Here is a 25,923-nt window from a genome sequence, read left to right on the forward strand (position 1 = left end):
ATTTTGTCAAATATCAGTAGTTTATGATGGTAATTAAAGATGTTTTTTTTTTTTTAAATACTTTTGAACTTGTACAGTTGCCAAAAATCTAATGATCCCTTTAAAGGAGGAATATTACCCAAACATTACAATTTACATCTGTAAAATATACTTATTTACATGTCTGCTATTTCATTGCTAATATATAATACATTTATAGAAATTTAAGTGATCAAACTAAATAAATAAAATCACTAGACCATTTTGGAGTCAATGTTATGATTACATCATTGCAGTTGGTGGCAGAAAAACACTGGAAATATTGCATATAGAGGTAGTAAATGGAGAGATCAGGGAGAATAGAGAGAAAAGAAGAGGAAAATGTCTGGTTGTGCTGTTGGTTGTCAGTTGTCAGTAGAAGAAATTGGTTCATTATTGTCAGATGTTCCTTTTTTTTTTTTTTTTTTTAAAGTCCACTTAACTTCGAAGACTATCACTTTCAGTGTCCATTTCTTCAAAAAACAATGTTTGACTGCAGAAGGAACGTGGTCAGGCAGTGTGTCATATTTTTATGAAAAATACTGGTTACACCAATTGATGCAACCCAATGTCAAATGGTGTATTTTTTTTCCATGAAAATCTCATTATAAAACTGGACTCAAATGTGAAATAAATGTAATTCACCTTTGCAATATAACACTACATTTCTTAAGAAATTCTACACCATTTGTCACATTATTTAGAAGAAAAGCATATTTCCTGATATTTCCTGCTCAGTATTTCCAAAATGCATCAAACATTTAAATATGGAAACAGTCAGTTTCAACAATCAGTTTAAAGTTTTCAGAAGAAAGTGCATTCATTAAGTACACTATAGGGGGATAAAATATTCAATATTCTTTCATGGTTACACCATTTGACATTTCCAGCAGCAGTCTTAGGGTACTTTTGTTAAGAAAAAATGGTGCAAATGTCATTTGAAATGACATAAAACCAACTTGGATACACAATTTACATTTTAACAAATCTGATGCATGCTTTTAAAACATTTTTTTAAAGATATTTTTGAATTGCTCATCCTGCCAACCCTTATTTGTCTATGACCCCTATTCCACACAAATTGGAATTAATCAGTGTAATCTATAATGCTGTTGGTATCTGGATCAGTGTGTCACACCATGGAGAGCTGTCACCACATTAGCTTCAAATTGATTTGTGACAATACACATACATGAGAGATGAATGGAATGTTTGTCCTTTATTTTCTGCCGCATTTCAGGTCACCGACAGAGTTGGACTGAGAAGTATTAGATAGAAAGCCAGATTAGATGTGAGCGGAGCTTCATATGGCTGGTTCAATAAAGGTCTGAAATATGATTTGCACCATGTCTTTTCCAACAATAACAAAACTAAGCTCAACTCAGTGACCTCAGTCTCCTGCACAAACACTCTCTCAGAGACACACGCAGACAGCTAAGGAGGAATCCCGTCCGTCCCTCCTTGAAAATGGAGCAGCCACCCAGTGCGTCAGTAAACTGATTACCCCAGCTGTCAGTCTGAATAAGGCCAGGGTTTGGAGTCCTCCCGTCCCCTCTGATCCTCTCCATGGGACAGTGCCGGTCCTCCTGAAGAGTCTGAGAACAACCTCAGAACAGGATGGACATAAACACACGAAGGAAGGGAAAGAACCAGAGCTAAATAAATCAGCAGGTAAGAGTCATTTTGTGTTTGTCTGATTTCAGCTGATTGAGTCAGGCATCAGGCTACAGTATCTTTAAGTACAACAGACTCATTGCATCCACGTGTTTCTGTGGTGTAAACACTGTGGTGTGTCGAGGTTCTTAATTCAGATTCCACTGGGAAAGGATTTTGTTTCAGGAATTGCATGAGATACACAAACTGATGAGAAAAGTAAGTGGGAGAGTATGAAAAGAGTCACCGCTGAGAGGATAAAGAAGGGGGTCTCCGTGAGGCAGCCAGTCACTAAGGGGAGGGCAACAGGATACAACTAGTGGGTGGACCTTTGTGCTTGTTTCTCACTTATGTGCTCCCTTTCCCTCCAAACAATAGCATGAGTTTGAGTCATTTGGAGTGCAGGCAGATTTCCTCAGTACTTATGTTTCACTTTTTTTTTTCAGCACCACCATTGACATGCCTTTCCACCACCCGAAGTTTTAAAGCTCTGCAAAGACCTTGAGTCACTCTCCGGGCTGCCTAAACAAGTCAGAGTACTGCAGGAAACTGAGGACCCTGAGCTGCACTTGGCAGCTCCAAAACAATGGCACAGTGCACGCCGGATGCCAGCCCCGACAAGGGGATTCAGAATCCAGAGGCTGACATCAAGGACTCAAGAGAAGTTTCACCTGAGTCTGCATCAGCTGCGACGGGTAAAGTCAGACCTGCAGACCTGGGGCTTATTCGAAGCTTGTCCAAGTCAGACTCTGACTTATTGGCATCACCACTTGGAGAAGAGGATGGAGGTCTGGCCGGCCGCAGTGGGTCGGTGTCTAACTGCAGCTCTGGGCAGCCGTCCATGGAGCGCATGCCTTCCTTCGCCTCTGAGTGGGATGAGGTAATACTTGCGCTCTGGGGATGGGAAACAAGTGGGAGGGTGAAGAGGACAGAGGGAGTGGCACTTTTGGTGTTAAGGCATGGTCAGGCTTTCAAGTTGAGTGTGTTAATGTCCTTAATAGAGGGTGTGCAAGTGCGTGTGAATGTGTGAGGAAAAAAGGGAAACCGATAAGAGAGGCAGCGGAGGATTAGTGTGAAAAAAGAAAGAAATGGGAACGGGTGAGGCAGCACATTTCAGGAGGGAGGGGAGGGAGAGGAGAGGAGGGGAGAAGAGGAAGGAGGGAAGGAAGGGGGGGGGGGGCAGAGGTAGCAGTACGAGAGAGATCAGGAGTCCGGCAGAAGCAGCGATAGAGTAACTTTACCCAGGCTGTCGGCAGAGAGTGCCTGCGGGCGAGTGCTTGAATGCATGAATGGCTTGATCACTTGCACCGACCTCCCTGTAGCAGCCCTGGCATCCAAGACTAATTGGGCTTGTGCTGTCATTCCACATCCACTCAGTATATGTCTCAGGGGCCAACCCACGCTTCCACTGTCTCCTCCTGCACTCCTCTGGCTCCTTTGCCCCGTCTTGCGCCATCTACTTCCAAACCACTGTGAGCACCCCCCCTCACCCCATTTGTGTCTTAACTTGTGATTTTTGAGAACTTTGGAGCATCAGTGCAGCATACCCCAAAGCACTGCAAAGACCTTGAAATGAATAATCATTTATTATCACAACTTCCAAATGCACCTAGTTGTAACCAGCGGGGGAAATGGCTGAAAACTGTTGGCATATTATTGCAGTGTACAGCTCAAGGGTAAAATTAGGGTTTGTTTAATATCCACAGCCTATTAGAGCATTTCTGACACTCTCTGCTGAGTGCTTAATGCCGCATCGCATTTATTTAAAATCTATATGATCATGTTAGGTCTAATACGTTATGCTTTGACCTTATGCAATATTTGATCATACCAAACTGATCGCATGGCAAGCTAGTTGTAAGTTGCAGTGAAAATGATGTTAGTGCTGGTTTATTTCCTGTGAAATGCAATACTGTGAGTCAACTTCAGTTTAGGAGCAGTTGTTGTTTCATGCTTTCACATGTGCTGGGTGAGTTCAGCCCCACAAGCCTAAGACTCAGTAGTAATTATGTTGTTATAGTCTTGTTGTTGTTACCTCGATTTATCTCAGTCTTCACCACCTATCTCTTTGAATGTGGTCTTTTTGTTTTCAGGGCCTTGGCTATGATTGCATGGAAATACTGTGGGAATCAGTTTTTTAGGAGAACATTAGGAGAAGATTGTGTCCAGGAATATTGGATATATGTGTCGGTTTTGTTTGATTTGCGTCCAATTTTAGTTGAAATATCCTAAGACAGAAACAGCTGAATGAATGACTTGATCTAAAGGATTGTAGTAAAGGGGACTGTACTGACTGATTTAATTTATATTCACATTGATTTCTACACACAGAAGATAATGTTTGTTGTGAAAGATTGCTTTAATTCCTTACTGTGTGCTAAATAATTAACCTACAGAAATCCTCAGGACAGCTAGAATTATTTCATCATAAAGGTGGTGTAAGGTTGCAACAAACAATTATTTTCAATCAAAACATCTGACAATCATCTGATAACAATCTATTGGACAGTAAGAAAACAGCAAGAAAAAATGCCTGGATGAATGTTTTGTAGTCAAAATCCAACAGTGTGATTGAGTTTTATAATTTTATAATTTTGGCATTCATCCTTAAAAATCACTTGAACAATAAATTAAATTATCCACCTGTTGATCAGCTAATCATTTCAGATTTAGGTTGGCATCTCAGTGGCTGGCTAAATTATTCATGCCAAGTATAATAGTCATGGTGGCACAACCCATTTTGCCACAAATGTATTCTAATTTGGGCCATGGTCTTCAAAGAGCATAGCTGATGCCGTACTTTGTGATCATGTAGCGTTTTCTTCTTCTACAAGGGCACTTTGGTGTCATTTCAAAACACTCAGACATCTTGAACTTTTACTTGGCGTTGCGCACCCCTCTCTTTGTCATTCCTCCCTGTACTGTGCCTGCTCTCTGCTCCACCCCTCTGCCCTCTGACAGAAATGTTTATTCAGGCCATGTTGGGTGGAGTGTCCTGTTCTCAAGGGCATCCTGTTTTGCAGCTGCTCCCGAGTGTCTGCTTTTTCTTCCAGATTTCAAGGGATTTGTTTGGGTTCGGGATATGGGTGTGTGTGTGTATGGGGGAGGGCAAAAAAAAAAAACGACTCTGGCTTGTGTGTACATCTCACGAAGCGATCAAGCACCGACATCAACATTAAAGCGACACATGAGGCTCAGGGGGAGGCTGAGCTTAAAGTCGGATACATAAACACACTCTTATGCACACACTCGCCGAGAGCCAACATACTGAACACAAACATTGGTATTCGGATGTTATTATTAGAAAAAGGAAATTATTATTTGAAGTGTAACCTTTAAACCCCACAGTAGTCTAGTTTAAATTGTATTATATCTGGCAGCTTACATAGCTACTGACCATTTTTGGGTCCTACTGTAGGCTAGTGAAAGCACTTGGATTTCTGTTCAAACTTTTACCTAAACAAAGAGGAGATGCAGACAGTCTTGTGAGACCGTTTTTTATTTCTAACAGCTGTCTCTCTGAACTATTAACACTGAAGAAACATGGCCATTTCATGTGGCCTAAATGTTAAGCCATCTGTAAGTGTCAGTAGCCAATATAAAAGGAAAATGTTCAGTGGAAACACACTAATTTCACTCTCTGTCTGCACTGTAGGTGGTTATATTTGAGCATTGCTGCGTGATTTATGAGGGTGCGTTATAGTGTCCTCTACCTCTCCTGTCAGCCTTTGTTGGATTAGTGGATCATTCTTTTGACACCTGACTGGAGTGTATAAGTGGATGCTCTTTCTGCATTACTTTTTTAATATAGGCTAGGTGTACGATCAAAGTGTCAAACTGCCCATTAGAATTTCTTCCACCAGTAACAATAACTTAAAGGATAATTTCCGTTTTTTACAACCTGGACCTTATTTCTAGCATAAAATAAGATCATTTTACTCACCCAGAAACTTTGGTGTCATTTGGAGTTGTTTTGACGAAATTAGCCCCAGTGGAGCGGCGCGTATATCCGTATAATGCGAGAACACGGGGCACCCAATGCAGCCTCTAAATAACACATTATCCGCTGCAAAACTCGTTCATTTCGCCAATATTTTGTTATGATACACTAGTGATATTCCCCTCCGAGCCCGTGGTGGCATGTTATCAACATGCTGCGCCTGTAGGTTGACTACTAACCTCTGACCTGGATGATGTCATCTCCGACCGCTGCCCGGCGCGGCTAACTTGCTACGGCTAATGCTATGGTTCGTTTCTGCGTGTTTCTGACTTGTCAGAACAAAATGAGCAGCTGGATGAAGTTCAGCTTCCACAGGCTTCCTCTCCTCAACCTGGACTCACTAAAGCTCCGGCTAGTTGAGCTAAAAATGGACCCGAATGCCGAAGCAGAATGATTATTATTAGAATGAGCCGGGCAGCGGTCGGAGATGACATCTTCCAGGTCGGAGGTTAGTAGTCAACCTACAGGCGCAGCATGTTGATAACATGCCACCACGGGCTCGGAGGGGAATATCACTAGTGTATCATAACAAAATATTGGCGAAATGAACGAGTTTTGCGGCGAATAATGTGTTATTTAGAGGCTGCATTGGGTGCCCCGTGCTCTCGCATTATACGGATATACGCGCCGCTCCACTGGGGCTAATTTCGTCAAAACAACTCCAAATGACACCAAAGTTTCTGGGTGAGTAAAATGATTGTATTTTATGCTAGAAATAATGTCCAGGTTGTAAAAAACGGAAATTATCCTTTAAGTAATCACACAAATAATCACTGGGTCACCGTCAGTCCAAGTCCAAGTAAATTAATTGCCTTGTTTGGAAGTTAACTGGGATGATGTGACAGACAAGCAGACAAATATAAAGGAATTAAAAATTAATTGTTGCACAAAGTTTGGCACAAAGTTTGGACTACATAATCTGATTTGAGTTATTACACTAATGTTAAGATCCACATGGGCTCAAATTCAATTTTCTTTTCTGAACATCTTTGCTGCTGGATCACATCATTTCCACTCGTGTAAAAAGCTCCGTAAGTAAAAAAAAAAAAAAAAGAAAAAAACAAGAAAAGAAAGAAAGAAAGAAAGAAAGAAAGAAAGAAAGAAAGAAAGAAAGAAAAACACATAGGATTAAACGGAGCGTGATGAAAAATATTCACATAGCCTAAATTATAGGCTAATCAATAGAGAAAATTCATAATTATATAGCCTAACAGGGCAAAAATGATTGATCAGATGTAAAAGTAAACGAAGCCTAAAGACAACAAAACTGAAACTGAAAAGATAAAAGTATATAAAATATGAGATTAAAAAGTCATAATTATGAGATAGAAAGTCAAACTCTTTTTATTGAAATGTATTCAATGGTGTTTCCCAAACGTGGCTTTGTTTCTCCCGGTGACGGCAGACTTCACCAGCTGGTGCATTGTGGGATTTATATCGCTCCGGTGCGGTCTTACCGTAAGTGTGGGTAAAGGTAAATCTAGCTGTATCTTTGTAGTAAGAGTATCTTTGGGTAAAGTGCATATCAAGCGTGCTGGTCGTTGGAGAAATGGGACACACTTGCGCACTTACACTAAAGCCTATGATCGAGTGTGCTGTGCATATTGGGACGATTGGGACGATTGGGACAGGCCCTGTAGCCTATCTATTTTTGTCAGCTGAAGTCCCGGAATACCAAATAAGGGCAACGGGGAGGAGCCCACGAGAGCGGCTCAGAGAAACGTAACAGGAGGAGGAACAGCTTTCGCTTTCAACCATACATCCATGCTTTCAACTGTCAGTTAGCTACCGGTAAGTTAGCACGGTCAGCTAAATAGAAAGTTAAACCGGTAACACACTGGCGAGGACAACGACGGAGCAGTTATCTGTCAGCGTTACAACTGCTTTTCAAGTTAAGTGTTTCGTTAAATTCAAGTTAGTATCTTATACCTTTAGTTAATATTAGCCCAGTTACCTTAGCCAAATCCCGTCTAGTAACGTTAGCTATAGCTTAATATGAAAGGAGGCTTCCACGTGCTTGAGTTTTACTGCTGACTTGTATCATCAGAATAGACATGTAATTTTCAGCCTCCTTTCATGATTCAATAGAGATTAATCTGCTATAAGCCTAATGCCAGAGCAAGAACAGCCACAAATTCAAATTTTTGAAGCTTAGCCAGTGCCTAACATTTATTTGGCATTTTTGCCAAATAAAATAAAATTATATTGATTTATTTTCTGGAGATGAACCTATCGAATGAGTGGCTTCGAAGTCTTGCTGTCCTACAGTATCATCATCTTAGCAAGGTACTTTCTTCAGCTGTAGGAGTATTCACTGGTTTGAGCATGGAAGGGTTAATGGTAATCGATTAAACAGAAAATCAATTATGCTGTGTTTAGTAAGCAAAACTACACATGGCCCAAATGATGCTAATTATGATGTCATGATAATTTTAATGAGGAAGCCCTATTATCATCATCCTCATTAAAGTTATCGAGGATGATGATAGTAATTATTAAAAGTGCTTCGTAACTACATCTCGTGGACATTATCGATGTACTCCACCACAAAAGATTATCTGCTTTTTAAATGAAGCCATCTTCCGTTTTTGTCTTTGATTTAGAAAGGCTATTGTCAGTATCTGACATTTTGGAAAATGTCATTGTTTCTCCTGTTCAACTGCATTTTAGACTCCATGGAGCAATTCATCGTCCCCCTCTTGTCATTTGGCCAGTTATCTACAGAAAATAAGAATCACTGCTAGACCACAAAGTGGACCCATAAATGCAAGGTACAGCCACACTCCTTACACCACTGCACGTTGAAGTGTTTGAAGGGGGATTCTTACTTTCCCTTTAAGGTTGATGTCACCACCATAACCTTATTATATAAGAAACTTGCATTTCAGTCACCATTTCACATCATACTAATAATAGAAATGGCATGTATGATTAAAGTGATTGATGTCTTCACTACATCTGTTCAATACTCATAAGGCAAAGGTTAACACAACCACATGTTACAAATGCTTGAGTGGATTCGTTCGTGTGTGTACTCTAAATTTCCCAGCTGTATTTCCGAGGTCATTACACATGCAAGCTTTTAAAGTGCTACAGTATGTGTCTTTTTATGCCTCCTCACTTACTAATGGCTGTGGTTTTACATAACATAAGTAGTTTGGGACCTCTAATGAAAGTACCTGTGTTGTTATTATGTGATCTTATGTCTATACCAATTGTTTTAAATGTTTATTATTTTTTATACACCCATGAGGTATAATCATTTTAAACTGATAAAGTGAAAACATATTTTATATTGCTCCTAACATGATTTGTAGGCCAGAATTAGTTTTCAGCGTATGAATTGAATTAGCCACAGTGCAAATGGAAAAAAAAGAACTGAAAATACAAAACATTTTTATGTTGGTAATGCCAGTTGTTAAAAATGGACTGTTTTCAATGTATGTGTAAGCTGGTTTATAATTTATAGAGAGAGCTACGGCAGAGTGAACACATCACAAGATCTGGTTAGACAGATGTGGTACATGAATATGAGATTAGCGGTAATGTTGGTGGGGGCTGGGTGAAAAGAGGTACAGTCCTATTTCACCTGTCACATTGCCTGTAACACTTTTCACCAGGTGTGACATAGGAGACCCAATGCTGCTTCCAGTTTGCTGCTTAATGGGGCTATTGCACACATGCAGGGGCTCCACCTATTCAAAACCTGTTGTGTGCTTTTAAGAATGCAGGTCTGCTAGTTTGAAAATAGCTATGACGATTGCTGTATGTTTGATTATGTAACGTATTCATTTTTATGACAAACATAGCAGCGGCTTCTTTTGAAGGTCAAACCAATCTTTTACTAATAATAAAAGATCATTTCACATTTGGAAATTGCAGTAACATGAGATAGAGACTTTCAGAGCAGGGTTGTCTTACTCACCAGATGTAGGACGTCGGTATAAACCTGCCATTGGGCTTCTTTTGCATCCAGCATTCACCTCCTTTTCTGCTTCTGTCTGTCACAAAAAATTCAAAATCCCTGTGACTACAGGATGCAACAACAACCTACAAGCTCGCAGCCTACATGCTGAGAAGTTTGATGAAGATTTGGATTGTGAAATCAGTCCACATACATCTACTGTATTTTTACAAGACATTTCATGGCTGGAAATTAGCCATTAATCACAGTGCTCCCCTCCACATGCAAATTATCCACCAGAACAAGGTCTCTTGGGCTGGGTACTTAGATGACATTTGTCACTGGTTGACTATTTCTACCATGAAACCATAAATCAGTTATCAAAATTGTCTTAGATTGTCTTCATTTCAAATCAACCCAATTGATTATCGATCATTTTTCAGCTGTTAATCCCCAAAAAAAAAAAAAAAAGAAGAAGTTGATCAAGAGCTTTTAAAGACGTAAATCTATGCTCCCATCCGTTATAGTCACATATAGAATGGAGGTCTCTTTTTGAACAGGTGAAAATATACACATAGGGGAATAAAATTTATGATAATCTGACATTATCTGACATTAACTCCCAGCGCTGCCTGACAAGATGGGTTTAGTAAAACTACATGGTAAAACCTCAACAAAGTAACAGTAGGGCTGGCAATGCTAGAACCTCACGTTTACTTACGAGTCGCCACATTTATAGTAGTACACCATGCAGACCATCCTGACTTTACTGTTACCATTCTCGGTGGGTTTTATTAATGCTGAATGGTTTCACAGCTGTCAATAATTATGAAAAACAATCTAAATCATGAGCATGAGCACTGCTGGATGGAAATATGGGAGCTACTGGCCCATCTGTCTTTATTGATGATGATACTGAGGCGGTAATTCTGTTTCTAGACCAGCACCAGTGAAGCAGGCAGCCTGTCTGGCTAGTTCATTATATCCAGCCATCATTTCCATTATCTGTTCTGTTTGGGCTCACAGCCATTATTTATGCGCAGGAGACATTGACTCCATTGACAATACTGTACTCTGTCTTATTGTCTCTATCTTATTAGCTAGCATGTTGTTGACTGGACAAAATGAGAGACGGAAAGGCAATGACGTGCAAAAAAAAAGATCAGAAGCAGGATTAAAAATACATATCATTTCCATTATGCAGAGAGAATAGATTATTGTTGATGTAAATTGAAATTACATATCCCTTATAAAATAGCCTACCTCCTGTGTCCCATTTACATACTGGCGACTAGGTTTTAAGGGAAGGATTTTAACGTTGGAAAAATGACAAAATTCCGTATTCTCAGCTTTGTCAATGTTTATGCTAAATTTCCTACATTTTCTCTGGTTTATTGATGAACACTTTTACCCTACAATGCACTCTATATGGATTTGAGAAGCAGCTCACAGCTAGACTCAGATTATCATGGTGAGACAGCTCCAGGAAGATCTTGTAAAACAAAAAAGAGAAAGTAAACAGTTTTTTTTTTCTCCACTGCAAATTTGCAGGTGGTGTTCCAAATTCACAGAATGATTGACAGCTCATGTCTCGTACTGTTACAAAACGATAACATGTAGTCGCTTCTTCATTTCTGACTGAAAAAATATACACTGAAGATAAGAATATTGTATTATACAATTTGATTATGTTGGCACCATCAGTCTTGATCTCTCCTCTGTGCCATTTGCGTTGATAAACTGTTCAAGAATTATTGTAATTGGTAGTTTGCCATCTGCATGTCACTCAGTTGCAACACATTCGGTGTATCCAAGATGCCTCAAGTATGAACAGAATATGTTCTCTCTTAGTTAGGGAAAATGAGAACCATGCAAGTTTTCTTATTATATCAAACAGCAAAGAATATGTTGCATGACATGTTTAATTTTTTTAATTTTCTTTATGGCTGGAGGCTGGAGCCCAACAATAGGGCCAACCTATAACTGTGAATTTTCCTGACTAATTGGCTTACTGAGTGACTGACTGGCTGACTGAGTGATGGTATTTCCACTACTGCTCAACAGAGTGCTGAGCTACAGTCTACCGAGCTGCCGATGATTCCTGGCTACTCTGGAACTGCGTTGTAAGTGTCTTGGAAACAAAGGAGTGCTTCCGACACACTGATCATCGCTTCCATTATGGCAAATAAACTACTTTAATTACATGTATCATTATTACTAAAGAAGGCTGAAGAACAACCAAAGATTGTACACAGTGAGCAGAGAGAGTAGGAGAGTCACAAGTCATCAGTAATGAGGCTCCCTCCCTACTAATGCCATGACCAACTCTAAATATAAAACAGAGAGATATAAAGACCTGTCTGAAATTAAAATCTGTTTCCTTCTGGAGTTCTGTCAGTAAATAAAAGCTAAATTATATCTAAACTAAGCTTCAAAACTCCCCCCCCCCCAAGAAGGCTAGTCCATCTCTTCTCACTCCACCTCTCTGGGTAATCATTTGACAAGTACATAAGACTGAATCCACACATTCCCGGAGACAATGTGATCAAGCAACTCCTGAGAAGGGACACTTTTTGGATTAATGAATTGTCCATTTATTTAACACGGAATTGATGATTCACAAGATTTGGCCATCCACCTGCTAGGTTTTGACCTAGTCTTGTTCTCTTTGTATGAATTGTACTGGGAATCTTTTACTATCCTATCTCACGATTAGATTCGATTCAGATTTTTGGGGCTACAATTCGATTCAAAATTGATTTTCGATTCAATACGATTTGATTCATAATGATTTCTGCTTCAGTCTATCTTGTATTTTGTTTCATTGTTTTATTTTTCAAAAGCGATTTTAGGACATTTTATATCGATTCTGAATCGTATTATATGAGAATTGCGATTCTTATGTGAATCGATTTTTTGGCACACGCCTACAATCTACCGTCTATACATAATGGCTAATGGGTGATTTACCCCAGACATATAGCATTTACATACTGCATTTTGTTGATACTTCTCAGATGACAAACACATATGCAAATATCTATGTAAAGGTAATATCAGCCAGTACATCCGCTGGGCCACTTTGCTGATTAAATAATACAGTTTTCCTCAAAGACCCAAGAGGATATCATATTTAAAGAAATGTCCAGACAGACCAAAACGGAGTGAATCCCACAGTGACTTGATACTATGATAGTAATACCAGAGACGTTCTATATTGTACCATACTATAAGGACTTTGGTAATACTGTCTCTGGTAATACCCATTCAGGTCCCAGGTCCCAGTCCATTACAAAACATTCACTGTTTGTTAGTCTGTGCTACCAATTTATCTTAAACCTGTAGCCTATTTCTTGCCTCTGTGACGTTCTTCATTTCCGGCAGCAATTATATTAAAATATTCAATTTCTTGCTTACCGGTATCTTTAGTATTTCAGGATTTAAGTTTTTATCTCTTCGAACATTGCCACATATGTACATATCCTGTATATTTTTCAGGGGCAGTGATGCACATAATGAGCGGAGGCATAATAAGGACTGTGGAGGAACTTACTGAAGCTGACTGACTCAGGGAAAAACTGGCTAACTCCCATCCAATATGGGGCTTTCTTAAAAGTAACAAGCACAGTCTCTGACATGTTAGAGCCCCATTGATTCAACTCAGCAATCTGTTTTACTTTGATTCCCTGGAAAAAGATGCAGCCCATGTTGCTCATTTAATCTTTCTTGGGTCCTGTTGGGTCCAATCAAAATCAGAAACCCAAGATCAGTAGCAATTTAAGTTGGGCCCAACTTTGTAGTCCATCAAGTTGTTCTACAAAGTGTGAACCCATTACCCATCTAAGGTCAGGTCTGCTTTTTGGTAGATTATGGGTTTCACATCTGAAGACCTCCAGTAAACTCTAAGAGTGAAATCATCTCACCAGTGTAGACTGTCATGTTAACCTCTTAAATTGCATCAAGACGCTTTTCAGCAGAACTGGTATCAAGCTTCTGGACAAAAATGAGAACATAGAGACGCTGGAAGACTTTCAATCTCTGCACTAATAGGTGAAGAGTGGACTCATTTCAATCATAACTTCAGTCAGTAATTTACATTTAAAACGTTATAATTCTCAAAAGGGAGAACAGCCTATTTCCAAAGTATTTTCACCTGTTTTGAGTTCAGGAAGAATAAGTAATGATATCTGGAGGCAACTGAGAATATGACTGGTACTAAGGACATCGGTTAATCAAAAAAAATAATTTTACCCCCATGATTTGCATTGGAATAAAATGAAGTGATTTTACCTTAAACTTTTCATTGCAAGATTTGAGCCTGAAAGCGTGACATAAATGGGTATTTTTGCAGCGTGTGCAGGAACTGAAGAGCAGATCAACCTACATTAACATGTAAATCACTTCAGGATGTAGTGCCATCACTCAGAGTTGAGCACCACTAATTTAATGATACAGTCCACTCAGAGTCCCATGTGCTTCATAACTGGACTATCAATTACATTTCTGTGTGAATAGATCTTGGTTGATTATTTTCATTCTGCTCGCAGACATTCACTGGAGGCATTTTGGTGTCAAATTAATTCCCACTGAGAGCTCGCTTTCAGGTCAGACTAACTGAACCTTTTCCTTTTTAATACATGTCCAATTAGGAGAAGCTCGATGCTTTAAGTCAGTTTCATGAACACTTTGTAAATTTACATGAAATTGTTATTTTGTACAACCAGTTGGTTTTGTCAGTGCGTTCCTAATGTAAAGTAATGCAGTGAGATGTTTATAGAATCGGGTATCTGAGACTAGATATTAGAAATGCCTCTCACTGTAAAGGCATACACATTAACACTGCTTCAATCCAAAGTTGATTTAACACTACTCTTCGGTTTTAAGAGAAACTGAACATTGTAATCTGCTGTAATCCGAATGGTATGATTCACCTGTCATAATCATAAAGGTAGGACTATTGCAGATTGTTTATAGTGTTTATTAGTAATTAGGTGATTAGTAAAAAGTAATTATTTTTTTGTGATGTAAAAAAAAAAATCCTTAACAGCATGTTTCTCTGTCCTGTTTTGACTTTTTCAGGCTTTAAATATAACAACCTTCTCCTTTGAATTAGGAAATTATGTTCAATAGTTCAAGTGCAATTACCTTGTGCTCTTAAAGAAAACACAGATATGCTGATGACTTCTAGATGTCAGTGATGATCTGGCTTTTTCAAACTGTATAACCGTTTGTCGTACAACTAATACTATAATGACACTGTGTAAAATGACAAGTGGTACAAGGGCAGCGGCATCCCATTAGCATACAGGGTAATTCAGTAATTCAGCGCAGATAGCTTATTGTGTTGTGTAATAGTCTTCCTGTTTAAAGGATCTGGGTATTAAAAATTAAATTGGAATGTTAAACATTTTAGGACAGTCTGTTGTGTACCGAAATCCCAAACTTTATCACTTACTATTAGGGATGCACAATAACTATTGGTTCAGATAATTGTTGGCCCGCTGATAATTATCGTCATAATTATCAGCCACAATACACAGATAAGTCCGATAATGACAGTTTTGCAGATTACTATAGCCAACATTGCATTGATTTCACACATTTTCAGTCCGTTTGCCCCCAAGTTGATTTGAAACAACAGCAAATGTTGATTTTTGAAGAGTCATAACTGTTTTTGTTGTGATTAAATTAAATAATTTAATTAAATTCATCTTTACTCACTACATCTTAGCCTTTCTTTCTCGGTTATCGGTATGGTTGAAAAAAAAGGACTTGAGCATCCCTACTTAGTATTGTATCAATTACATTTTAATTTAGGGCATGGGTCACGGCAGAAACACCATACTTTTTGCACTACTGTAAAAAGCATACATGTCGTTCTTTTGGAGTTCAGAAAAAGCTTCAGGTTTACAGAGGAGCACAGAGGAGCACAGAAGATTCAAAAACAAACTGTAACCTGGAGAAGGTGACGTGTATAATATATTTCCACCCCAACTCATCGCTGAACGTCTTGCCAGTTATATGCAGTGGATGAGGCTGTATGTGCACGATGTTATGAAATATTCCAGCACTTAAACTATGATGACGCTGGTTTCCTTAGAAGTAGCATTTTGGTGACAGGTTTTAATAAAGGTGCACTTAAGCTTAGATGTAATGCAGTCCGTCTGTGTGTGTGTCTGTCTGTGTGTGTGATATAGAATGTAACTGGGTTAATTCAAAGAGTAATGTGAGGTCTGTATTGCTGGAGGCATATGCCATGCGTCCCACGTGCCTGACTTCCAAATGAATCAAGGCTTTTCTACAGTGTTGATGCCACTAGCGAAGTGCATAGGGCTTTTTCAAACACTAAATATTACATCAAATAAGCCTGGCTGTGTCTCTGGTGTCACCAGTGAAAGCAGAATCAGCTTTTCAAGCTCACAAAATTTTCATTGCTGATTGTGAATAGACTACTCTAGTGATTCTAAATTTAGTCCCCAGCCTGATTTGCAGCAGTTTGCACAAAAAATTGTAGGTGACCCCTGTCTGCTAATTGCCTTGTTTAAAGTTGTCAAAACATGCTTGGAGGTACACTCTTCTGCAGTAGCGAAAGAATATCAAATACCCCACTATTAGTGTGCTCTCTTTATAATGAGGTGAATGGTACATTTATTCTGTGCATCAGGGCCTGTTGTCCTTGAAGCATGAGGTGTCAGCACTCTGTGTTGCACTCGGTAGTCAAATTGCTTACAGTTAACCAGCAATGAGTCTGATTATTATTCAAGTATGCCGGATATATGATAAGTCCCAGTCTATTTCCTCGAGTTGGAATATGATGACTCATAAATACGCTACTGTGTGTGTTTATATTGAAGGTAATATGACATTGGGCGCCTCAGAGTGAAATGTATACTACCGGGGAGATGAATGAAAGCGGCTGAAATACAATCGTTGTATTTGAATGTTTAATAGAAGAAATGAGACAGATCAGCATAACAACTCATCCCACACCTGCTGTAAGTGGTCCCATTCTGTTTCCAGGCTGTTGTTTTATATTAAACTCTGGCTTGGGATTAAAAAAAAGCACTTATTCAAACGCTTCATTTCCAAAAATGACTCTGATACCTCTTGAGGGTCCATCTGTGTGAAACTTGAAAGAGGAATCATTTTCACATAAGGTAACCTGAGGCAAGGCCTTGCTATGGCACTAAACACTGAGCTGGTGGCCTGCCATGACTGTGTGGTAGAAACACTGAGTTTTATCATGACGCTGGCAAAGACACAGAAGATGAGGAGTTTAAAAACCTACAGTGAGGCTAATGACAGACACAGTCCAGCTGCATTGAGGGAAATGCAGGACCTGATTTTTACCTATACTGCGAACTAAAAGTTAGAATGTGCTGCTTCATTTGGACTGACGTTTTTCAAGTACACCATTTACTTTTGTTAGTCCTTTGATTTTAACATCCACTTCTCCAGGTCAGTATCTGTCGCCTCATTTACAGTACAAAGTATTTTAGTAACATTGGCAGACTTCTCCCCTGAGGCTGGTTGTGAATCTTGTTTATGTCTATTAGGTTTGTTGCTCTGACCAAACTAGTCTGGCCCAGCAACAGGTGATCAGAGATCTTAATTGAATTGTTGTCTTGTCGTGATTTATAACTTAAGTTACTTGCAAATGATGAGAACTTAATGAGATTCCATTAGGGATTTGAAAGGATTAGATTTTGAAAAGTGGATTTGCAGCTGGATTTGGATTTGATAAAATGCTGTCGAGCACTAACCCTTGGGGCAGATAGCGAGCCAGTGTATCAGACTGGTGCAGTCCTGTTAACAAATAAAATCAAAATTAACAATATTCATAACTTGTCCTACTTTCATTTTCTGTATCTGCTCTTGGTACCACACACTGCATTTGGCACGGAGCGTGCTTTGTTGCAGCTCGAGCTACTATTGAGTTATCCAGCAAAATAAACAAAAGCAAACAAGAAACCTGGAAATGTATTTTGGCTCTCCTGGAAAGTCAGAGACTACTTAAATAAACATTTTTGGCTCTAAGCCCCTAAACAACTCTTCTCGGAGTTGCTCTGTAATCTCCTGCATGCAGCATTGTGCTCACTTAACCTTGCAGTAAGCTCTTGCTTTATTCTGTGAGACCTGAGTAATACAGGTCTGAGAGGGTAATCAAATACTTACTAAGAAGCAGTCAGCAACAGATCTGAATCTCCTGCGGGTCTGTTTGTGCTGTCTGGACTTGGCTACAGGACTTCCTACAGGCCTCCATAATTTGGAGTCACAAAAGCTTCTAGTTTGTAATTCATCTCACCCTCACCCTCCTGTGTTTTTGCTGAGTGGTGGGTTAGTCATTGAATTGCTGTCCACGTTGGACTGTTGCTCGTAATCCATCATTGCAGGGCAGCCCGCCTCCTTCCCAACGCTCCCAGCGGCTCTCTTGTCCCAACTCCTCACCCTGTGCCATTATTTCAGTGTTCTTGTTTTAAAGGTCCAGTGTGTAATAATTGGTAAGGCTTATTGGCAAAATCTGAATATTCTACCTATGAGTGTATAATCACTATAAATTTTCGTAGCCTTATAGTTATTCTTTTATATACAGTATAGCAAGGGTCTTGCTTTAGAGAATGTCGCCGTCTTGCATTTTTACGGCAGCCCAAACGAAAAATCCAGCCAGCCAGAGGGCACGTTTCGCATTCATAAATAAACCAACGAAGAAGAAGGCAGAAGGAAAGAAGAAAGAGCAGGACAACAGCAGACATATCGAATTGTAAAATTGTTTAGATTTTTACCTCATCGCTTCATGCTCCTGAAATACAGTCGCTCCGAGCGAGTGAGCACTGCGATCTAGAATCTGAACGCTAGATATCACAATTTTCCCCCCATTTTACACACTGGACCTTTAAAGCTGTAAAAAAAAAAAAAAAAAAAAAAAAGGGTTTAATGCATGTTTAACATTTATGAAAAGTGTTTGTACCTACTAAAAATAGATCAATGTGAGATATCAATTTTTTCTTGATTCTATATCTCGGGGTGATTTAACACCTGCGTTTCATGCTTATTGTCTTTAACAGATTGAGAAGATCATGAGCTTGATCGGAGCAGGCTTTGAATCATCCAAAAACAAACAGCCCACACCAAGCTCAGGTAATACTTCACCCTCTGTTCTGTTAACATGATCATAGACCTCAATTTCTTTCCAGAGGTATGACTATGTGGTGCAGAATTTATCGGTTGGTTAATGCAAAATGACAACTGTGTCTTGGGAATTGAGTGAGTCTTATTCATTAATAATTTATAAAGCTTTTAATTGCTTCGGTGCTGCATGGATGATAGTCCCATAGAGTTTTTTGGATGAGAATTATATGTCACGTTAGCAGCAACCAAACACTTTACACCCTGTAGCAGATTACATTTATGAGCAACAACAGCTTTTATCAGAGCTTCTATATTCAATGTAAAAACACACCTTCAGGTAAGATGGACAGGGGTTTCCTTGTCCTTATAAGTCACATAGATCAAAGCCGACATTTGTTTGGCACATCATTGTTATTTGTTACCCACAAGGTCTCCACTTTAAGGGAAATCTAATTCTAAATTGCCCTCACTGTCATATTTTCTTTCCTTTTTTTCCTGGACTTACTGTATATCTCGGTAGGGCTTGAACTGATAGTACGCGTCGCTTCATCGAGAGTCCTTCAGGCAGTGCAGAGGGAGAAGCCAGCTGGCATCAACTCAGTTTGTTTAGATAACACTCCTGAGTTGATACAGTGTAAACCTACCTCCATTAGATACTCTGCCATAAGGAGGTTTCATCATACATGATTGTGTAACAGCTTCTCTCTCAGCCCGCACAGGAAACCTTTTCACAAGTCTCATCAGATTTATTTCGATAAAACTTTCATTAGTTATGTGCAGTATGCTTCGTGGGCTACCAATCTGCTGACCACAGCAAGGTGAAGTGTTACCCATGAGCACAGAGAAAGAAAAATGTGTGATTCTGATAAAACCACATGAAGTGAGAATGCGGAAAAATAGAAAAGACATTGTAATTAGGAGACTGAAGACTTTAACTGCAGCACTTGTCACGTTGTAATAATTTCTTCCAGTCTATGTAGTTAAGTGTTGTTAATGGGAAAAAAAAAAAAAAAACTTGTTTAACCTCTGCAACCAATTAACCTAAATGCTGAGTAGGAAAACTGTAAGGACATCTGCTAATTTAATCAATTCTTCCAGCTTCTTTGTGTGAACAGAGTTAATGTCATTTAGTGTGAAGATAACTATGCACATTCTGCAACTGAATAATATTATAATAGTTAAGTAAAAAATAAACTTAATTTATACAGGATCCTTTAGAAAGCTGACTTTCATTGCGGTGATGATGGATGATGTTAATTGTAACTTGACTTCCAGCCCACCCAGGCATTCTTAGATTAATTGTCCTAACAATTAAGACCCGAGGTTATTTAACATTACATAAGAGGAAATATGTTGTTTGTTTGTTTTTTCTCTCACATATAGGTGTGTGCTATTTATAGACCTTGTTTGAGGAACGGCATACTGAAAGTGTCCCAGATTCAGCTGAGTCATGCAGTTGCTGCTCTGATTTTAATCGGAGATTGTGCACAAGTAGCTCTGGAGGTTGCGGGGATGCTTTTGTCGCTGTTTTTTGTAAGTGTATGTGTGTATGTGTAAAGAGGTCATATTTCTTTCTCCACGTACTGAAGGGAAACAAACAGGTACCCTACGCAGTCATCAGCAGGAGGGAGAGAGGGAGAGAGGGGGGGGGTTACAAAAGATGGAAAACTAAATTGTTCTTCATCCAACCTTTTATCTTTCTATCGTGACAGAACTGGTAAAACCTTATCCTCTGTCCCTGTTTTCATTCCATCCACCTTTTCCTTGTTTACCCTTTTTCTCATATCAGGAGCCAAGGACGACCAATTCATCTTCGGCAAGCAGGTCTCTGAACATCAGATTGTTGTGGCTACAAAAAAACAGCCCCTCAATTTTGTGCCAATTTGCATGCTCAAGGATGAGAATGTTTGTGTTGTGTGCCCATCACGAGTGCCTCGATTGTGTGCTAAGAGAGCACTGAGTAAATGAGCTTAAAAAGAGAGAGGGAGTGGAGAGAGAGCTCCGCTAACAGCACACAGGAGGCATCGGCTCAGTTTGTGTAAAGGCACACACTGACGTTCAAAGGAAAAGAGTCCGCCTTCAGTTTCCCTGAATTAATTCAGCTTTGCGGCTCATTTTCTCCAGTGCTTGGGTGTGTTGACAAGAAGCTAGTGCTTTTCTCCCGCTCTGATAAAGAGACACGGCTTTATCTAGGCACAACCTCTACCTCCTTCTCTGTAAATAGGTCTTTCTTGGCGCACCTCGGAGCCAAGTCTAGACCTAGCAGTGCTCAAACAGTACAGAAACCCACTTTGGTAGATTTGACAGCTTGGCCTGTTTAACAGTGGATATGACAGTGACCGGGAACCCCCCCCCTCCACTCCCCACCATGGAGGAGCATGGGACACTCTGTCAGTCAGTAATTAGGTTCTACTACCGTGGGAGGTGCTGCTGTCCCAAATGAATGGAGGTAATTGGATGGGGTGGCTGGTATTTTTAACAGTCCTTGTCCGGATGCTGTGGTGTAAGAGCTGACTTTGGTGCGAGGGCTCAGGAGGAGAGAGTAAAGACAGAGGAGGAGTTGTGGGATCTCGTAGTGAATCATAATTAGTCCACTTCAATCCCTCTTACGTCCTGGAGATAAGATGGTAAATTTTTATCTTGCCCATATGTTTCATTGCCTCCTCCTCTATTAGTCTTTCTCTGTGTCTTATCTATCGCCCGCTCACTCTCTCTTCCTCCCCGCTTCCATCATTCTTCCCCTCGTTCGGAACAAATCTGACAGCAGCCTCTTCCTGATAACGAATGATGCGCCTCGTGGATGACTGACGGGTCACGGAGACCCGACCTGGCTTTTTACTTGATCATTAACACCGGAGCAACAGTGGTGAAGGAGGCCAATTACGGAGGAGGGTTCAATCAATAGCCCTTCACTTTGCCTCCCTCTGTTGGCACCGCATCACCTTGCCCTGCCTGCCTGACTTGACTTGACTGGCCCCACTGCTCGTTGGGAACGTGTGAGGTGATTGCAAGCAGCTTGAAAGCCTACATAATTACGCTCCGCCTGCAGCCGTACCCAGATAACACCGGACGCAGTGAGCAGCTCTGCATGGGTGGGTGCTGAAGTGTACTAGTCTTTCTTGTAGAGTGTGGCAATTCCTGCAAAGTCAAACGGCACGGTGTGAGAGTCTTTTTTTATTTTATCCCCAAAATATACCTCAGTTTAATACCATCTCACTTGTTTATCCAGGTTTTTTTTTCTGTAATTAGCCTCCATTGTGCATCTGGAAGTACATAATGGAATTTGCCTCTTCTCTGTCATGCTGTATGACTGGGTGAGATGCAGGTGGACATGAAGCTCTTCTCTTCTCTTCTCTTCTCTTCTCTTCTCTTCTCTTCTCTTCTCTTCTCTTCTCTTCTCTTCTCTTCTCTTCTCCATTCTCCCTCTCCTGTTTGAGCACATTAGAGACTTCTGCTGACTTGAATCAATGCTGCCCCCCCTCGTCCTATCATCAAAGTAAGATGTAAATGAATTAAAGCCATCTGCTAATAAGCAAGGGCTCGAGGAGGCTCTTTGTTTCAATATCCCATGTTAGTCTAAAAAAACAAAAAAAAACTGGCGCTCCTGCAGCAGAACGGGATCGCGTCTCTGTCATCCCTTTACATTCTAGTCATTCTTTAGAGGAAAAAGACTGTGATTTCAGGGTCTCAGTGCTTGTTCCTTTTCTCTTGATGGTGGTGTCCTTTCTGCACTGCCAAGATCAGGGTGCCTCTGTGCAATTCTAATCAGTGCAGTGGTGGTGATGGTGGAGTTGGAGAGGGGGGGCAAGGGAAAAAAAGGGGGGCAAGACAGAAGAGGAAAGGGGTAGTAGAGAGACAGATGATGAGGACAGAGACAGAGTGTGTTTGCATCTGTCTGTGTGTTTGAGAGTGAGAGGCAAAGAGCGAGACAGAGTGAGGGAGAGTGCAAGGCAGAGAGAGAGGCAGAGGGAGGGGAATTTATATAGTGGGAGAGTGAGGGAGAGGTGGTTACGTGGAGCAGCACCCCACTTCATCAGGCAGCATACGGCAGCCCTGCAGTGCGATCACACAGTATGGGAATGGGGCTATGAGATCGGGAGCGAGAGAAAGAAAGCAGAGAGAGACGAGAGCAAGGAGGGGGGGGGAGTCAAAAAGAAGAGCTTGAGGGATTTGCTCAGATGAGAAAGAGGGGGGGGAGATGATCACTGAGTCTGTTGGCTGTCGTGGATGTGGGAAGGACGTGGCAGCAGTGGCAGAGGGTTGAGGCAGATCGGTGGTCTCCAGTGTAAGAAGTAGCCGGCGTCAGGACGTTATGCCCTGTGAGCAGTGAGAGGTAACGTGTGCGAGCCAGGAGCAGCTGCTGTGTGACTGCATCTGCACTGCCTGCATGTCTCAGACAGGCAGGGGATGCAGCAAACCTCTGCCCTGAGCGCAGAGGCTGCTGCTAGCTGTACCCAGCGAGGAGAAGAACCAGGTGGGCTGCTGGGGTGGGAGTGGAGTGGAGTTGGGGTTGAGTGGGGGGGGGGGGGTTTGCGCCTGCCTCAGGAAGGAGCTAGCTTAACCTGCACTGTGGTCCTGCAGTGATCCTCGCTTCAGAGTCGAGAGCTCACCTGCCGTTCAATGGATCTCGACCTGGATTTATTGCTTTGAGAGATGAGAAGCACGTTCAGTGGCGGAGCCGCACAGCCAGCATCCTGCTGAAGAGTGTGAATGCTGGGCAGCACAGGGAGCACTGGCACCACCAAGGACACCGAGCCTTTTTCCACCGGCAGACAGCTTACCTGGAGCTTTATCAAGGAATCTTTACTTGGATTTGATAATGAATTGAGGAGTTTGGAAAATCAGCACACTGTGGAAATCCTAAGCCAACCTCTTCTCTCTCTTTTTTCTCCCCCGATGTAGGATTTACAATATGTCTACCTGACTGTACTCTGTCTGGCTGTGGAGTAAGGACGAAACATGATTTAAGCGAATGTGTATTCCTTGATCAAAAAAAAAAAAAAAAACACGAGTACCTCACCAGTACTTTAGTATGCTGCTACCTTCATTGTATGAGCCGTGTCCTAGCTCTCAAAGAGGTTGACCAATGAAGCCATGGGACTCAGCCAGAGCTTTACAAGTATGTGGTGAAAAACCTGACAAATTTATTTATTTTTGGGGGAACTGAATATTTCTGTGTTACACTCTGAGGGAGTAGTTTTTGATTTTAAAAGAAATTATGGGGATAGTTGTAGTAGAGTAAATACTATGTGGTGTATGATAATGTCTTATTTAGTGATAATTTCCATTTTTCCCTCAGCCTGAAAATTACCCAGTCTCTTTAACTTGTAGTGTTCAGTATTGTCATGTTTTCGGACTAGCTAGGCACTTGTTTTTACATTCGCTCATCTGCTCACTAAAGGAATGTTTAGTGAACCCTGTTTGTTGGAAGATGCCGTAGTGGGTCAGTCCAACATAACTAACAGCACCAAGCTTCAGATGGGCTTCCTTCCCTGCACTACCTCCACCCTCGCCTGACATTTCCAGTCAGTCACACTAACACCAGTGGGTGTATATTAGCCTAGTCAGTCCCCCTGCAGGGCTTGAGCTGGGCCTGCAGCACTTCCCATCCTCCTCCTGTGTTTTGAGTTTAGCCGGGCCCCCGCCTGTACCGTGGGAGCCCCTCACCCCCGGCCTGGACCCTGTCTCCCCCCCACCCCGCCTGGTGCTGCTGCACTCGGCTCTGCCTCTGCTGGCCGAGGATGATGTGGCAATGCCATGTGTCGTCCTCTGAGTGCCGCTGCTACCGGCTGAACGGCTTCTCACTGCTGAAGCGCTTCCCTCTCTCGGCAGATGGGGCCTGTGGTAAAGCCCTGGACCAGCCGGTGGGAGAGTGGCTGGAGCACGTGGGGCTGCCGCAGTACGAGAGCAAGTTCCTGCTCAATGGCTTCGACGACCTACGATTCATGGTGAGTCACCTGCAGCACGTCATCTCAGGGGTCGGTTCCACTTTACATCACTCTGCCTCTCCCTCTCCGTCAACCTTGGCTGCATTTGTCTTTTTATGTCACCACTCTCACTCTCTCTCACCCCCTCTGCTTGTCTCCCAGTTCCTCCACTGCCCCCGCCCCCCCTGCTCCTTCTTTTCTCTTTCACACTCAACCTTTCCTCTTCCTCCCCCCTGTCACCTCTCCCCTCCATAACTCCTCTTCACCTCTGTGCAGTGCATGACCCTGCTAAGATTTATGGCCCCTCACTGAATCCCTTTAAAGAATATGGCCTGTCACCAATGGTAAGACAAATGGCAACCAAAACCCATTAACTTTTTTCCCAGCATTCCCGATCATGCCATCTCATTTACTGTACGATTCTACGATCACCTCCTCCCCCTGTACTGAATCCTCTGATTTACAGCCACTGGACTTGACCTATGTGTAGATACATTCAGATAACCTGGACAAATATTCAATGCTCAATCTAAACCAACTGTAGTATACTCTAAATGCACTTTGCATGGATGCTTGCCAAATCTCACGAAATCCGCTACCCATTATGTTCTGTGCTCTGCTTGTGATGCTGTGACACAATCTTGCACAAACTGCACAATGTATGATTACACTGCAGCAGCATGCTCTAACGTTGTATTTACACACTGTGTAATCATGCTTTTATATTTTAAATGCACACATTGACATGTAGACATTTATGTTACAGAATATTTCACAACTAAGTAAATTATCTAAACCCACATGATTTGTCAACGGTGATGTAATGGTTGAAAAAAAAAAGAAGATCAGACAGATTAGTGTTTCTGGAAATCATCAACACAATTTGCACGAATGTTTTGCATTTTTAAACGCCTCCATCAGATTACATATTGATAGATTCATTTAACTGCAGCCCAGAGGATGTCTACAGTCTGACTAAAAGCGTTATCATGTTTTCCAAAAAGAACATTGCAAGGAAAGTTGATATTGCATTGGGCAGTGATTGTAAAAGGCAGCATTACGTTTTCAGTCCCACGGTCATGTTTCTTTGGAAAACATGGCTGTACACTGTAAATAACTAGGCCCAAAGGGAAAACGCAGACATTTCTCAGACCACAGAGAGCGGCATTAACACTATGGGCTATATGTTATATCAGTTTGTCACAGCCAAACTCAGTTAAGTGAAACCAGTGAGCTCAGAGGGAAGGTGGTAGTCTTCACAAAGTGTTCCAGTTGAGCAGTGCTGCTTTCTG

General features: G+C 41.1%; 2 protein-coding genes across 4 annotated transcripts in view; one reads left to right on the top strand and one right to left on the bottom strand.

Moving 5' to 3' along the window:
• The window catches only part of phc2b (polyhomeotic homolog 2b), a 233,622-nt gene that overhangs the window by 137,191 nt on the left and 70,508 nt on the right, over positions 1 to 25,923 (bottom strand). The gene's annotated exons all lie outside the window — the stretch shown is intronic.
• Positions 2,084 to 25,923, top strand: part of anks1ab (ankyrin repeat and sterile alpha motif domain containing 1Ab) — a 44,118-nt gene continuing 20,278 nt past the window's right edge. For all 3 annotated transcript variants that reach the window (XR_014595384.1, XM_083971595.1, XM_083971594.1), the window contains exons 1-3: positions 2,084 to 2,551; positions 18,641 to 18,713; positions 24,537 to 24,652. Coding sequence is in view for 2 of the 3 variants with exons in the window: in XM_083971595.1 (XP_083827721.1) it covers positions 2,258 to 2,551; positions 18,641 to 18,713; positions 24,537 to 24,652 (483 nt within the window). In the remaining variant the exon portion in view is untranslated. The remainder of the gene's footprint in view (positions 2,552 to 18,640; positions 18,714 to 24,536; positions 24,653 to 25,923) is intronic.

This window comes from Trachurus trachurus (genome assembly GCF_905171665.1).
Source record: "Trachurus trachurus genome assembly, chromosome: 5".
Classification (NCBI taxonomy): Eukaryota; Metazoa; Chordata; class Actinopteri; order Carangiformes; family Carangidae; genus Trachurus; species Trachurus trachurus.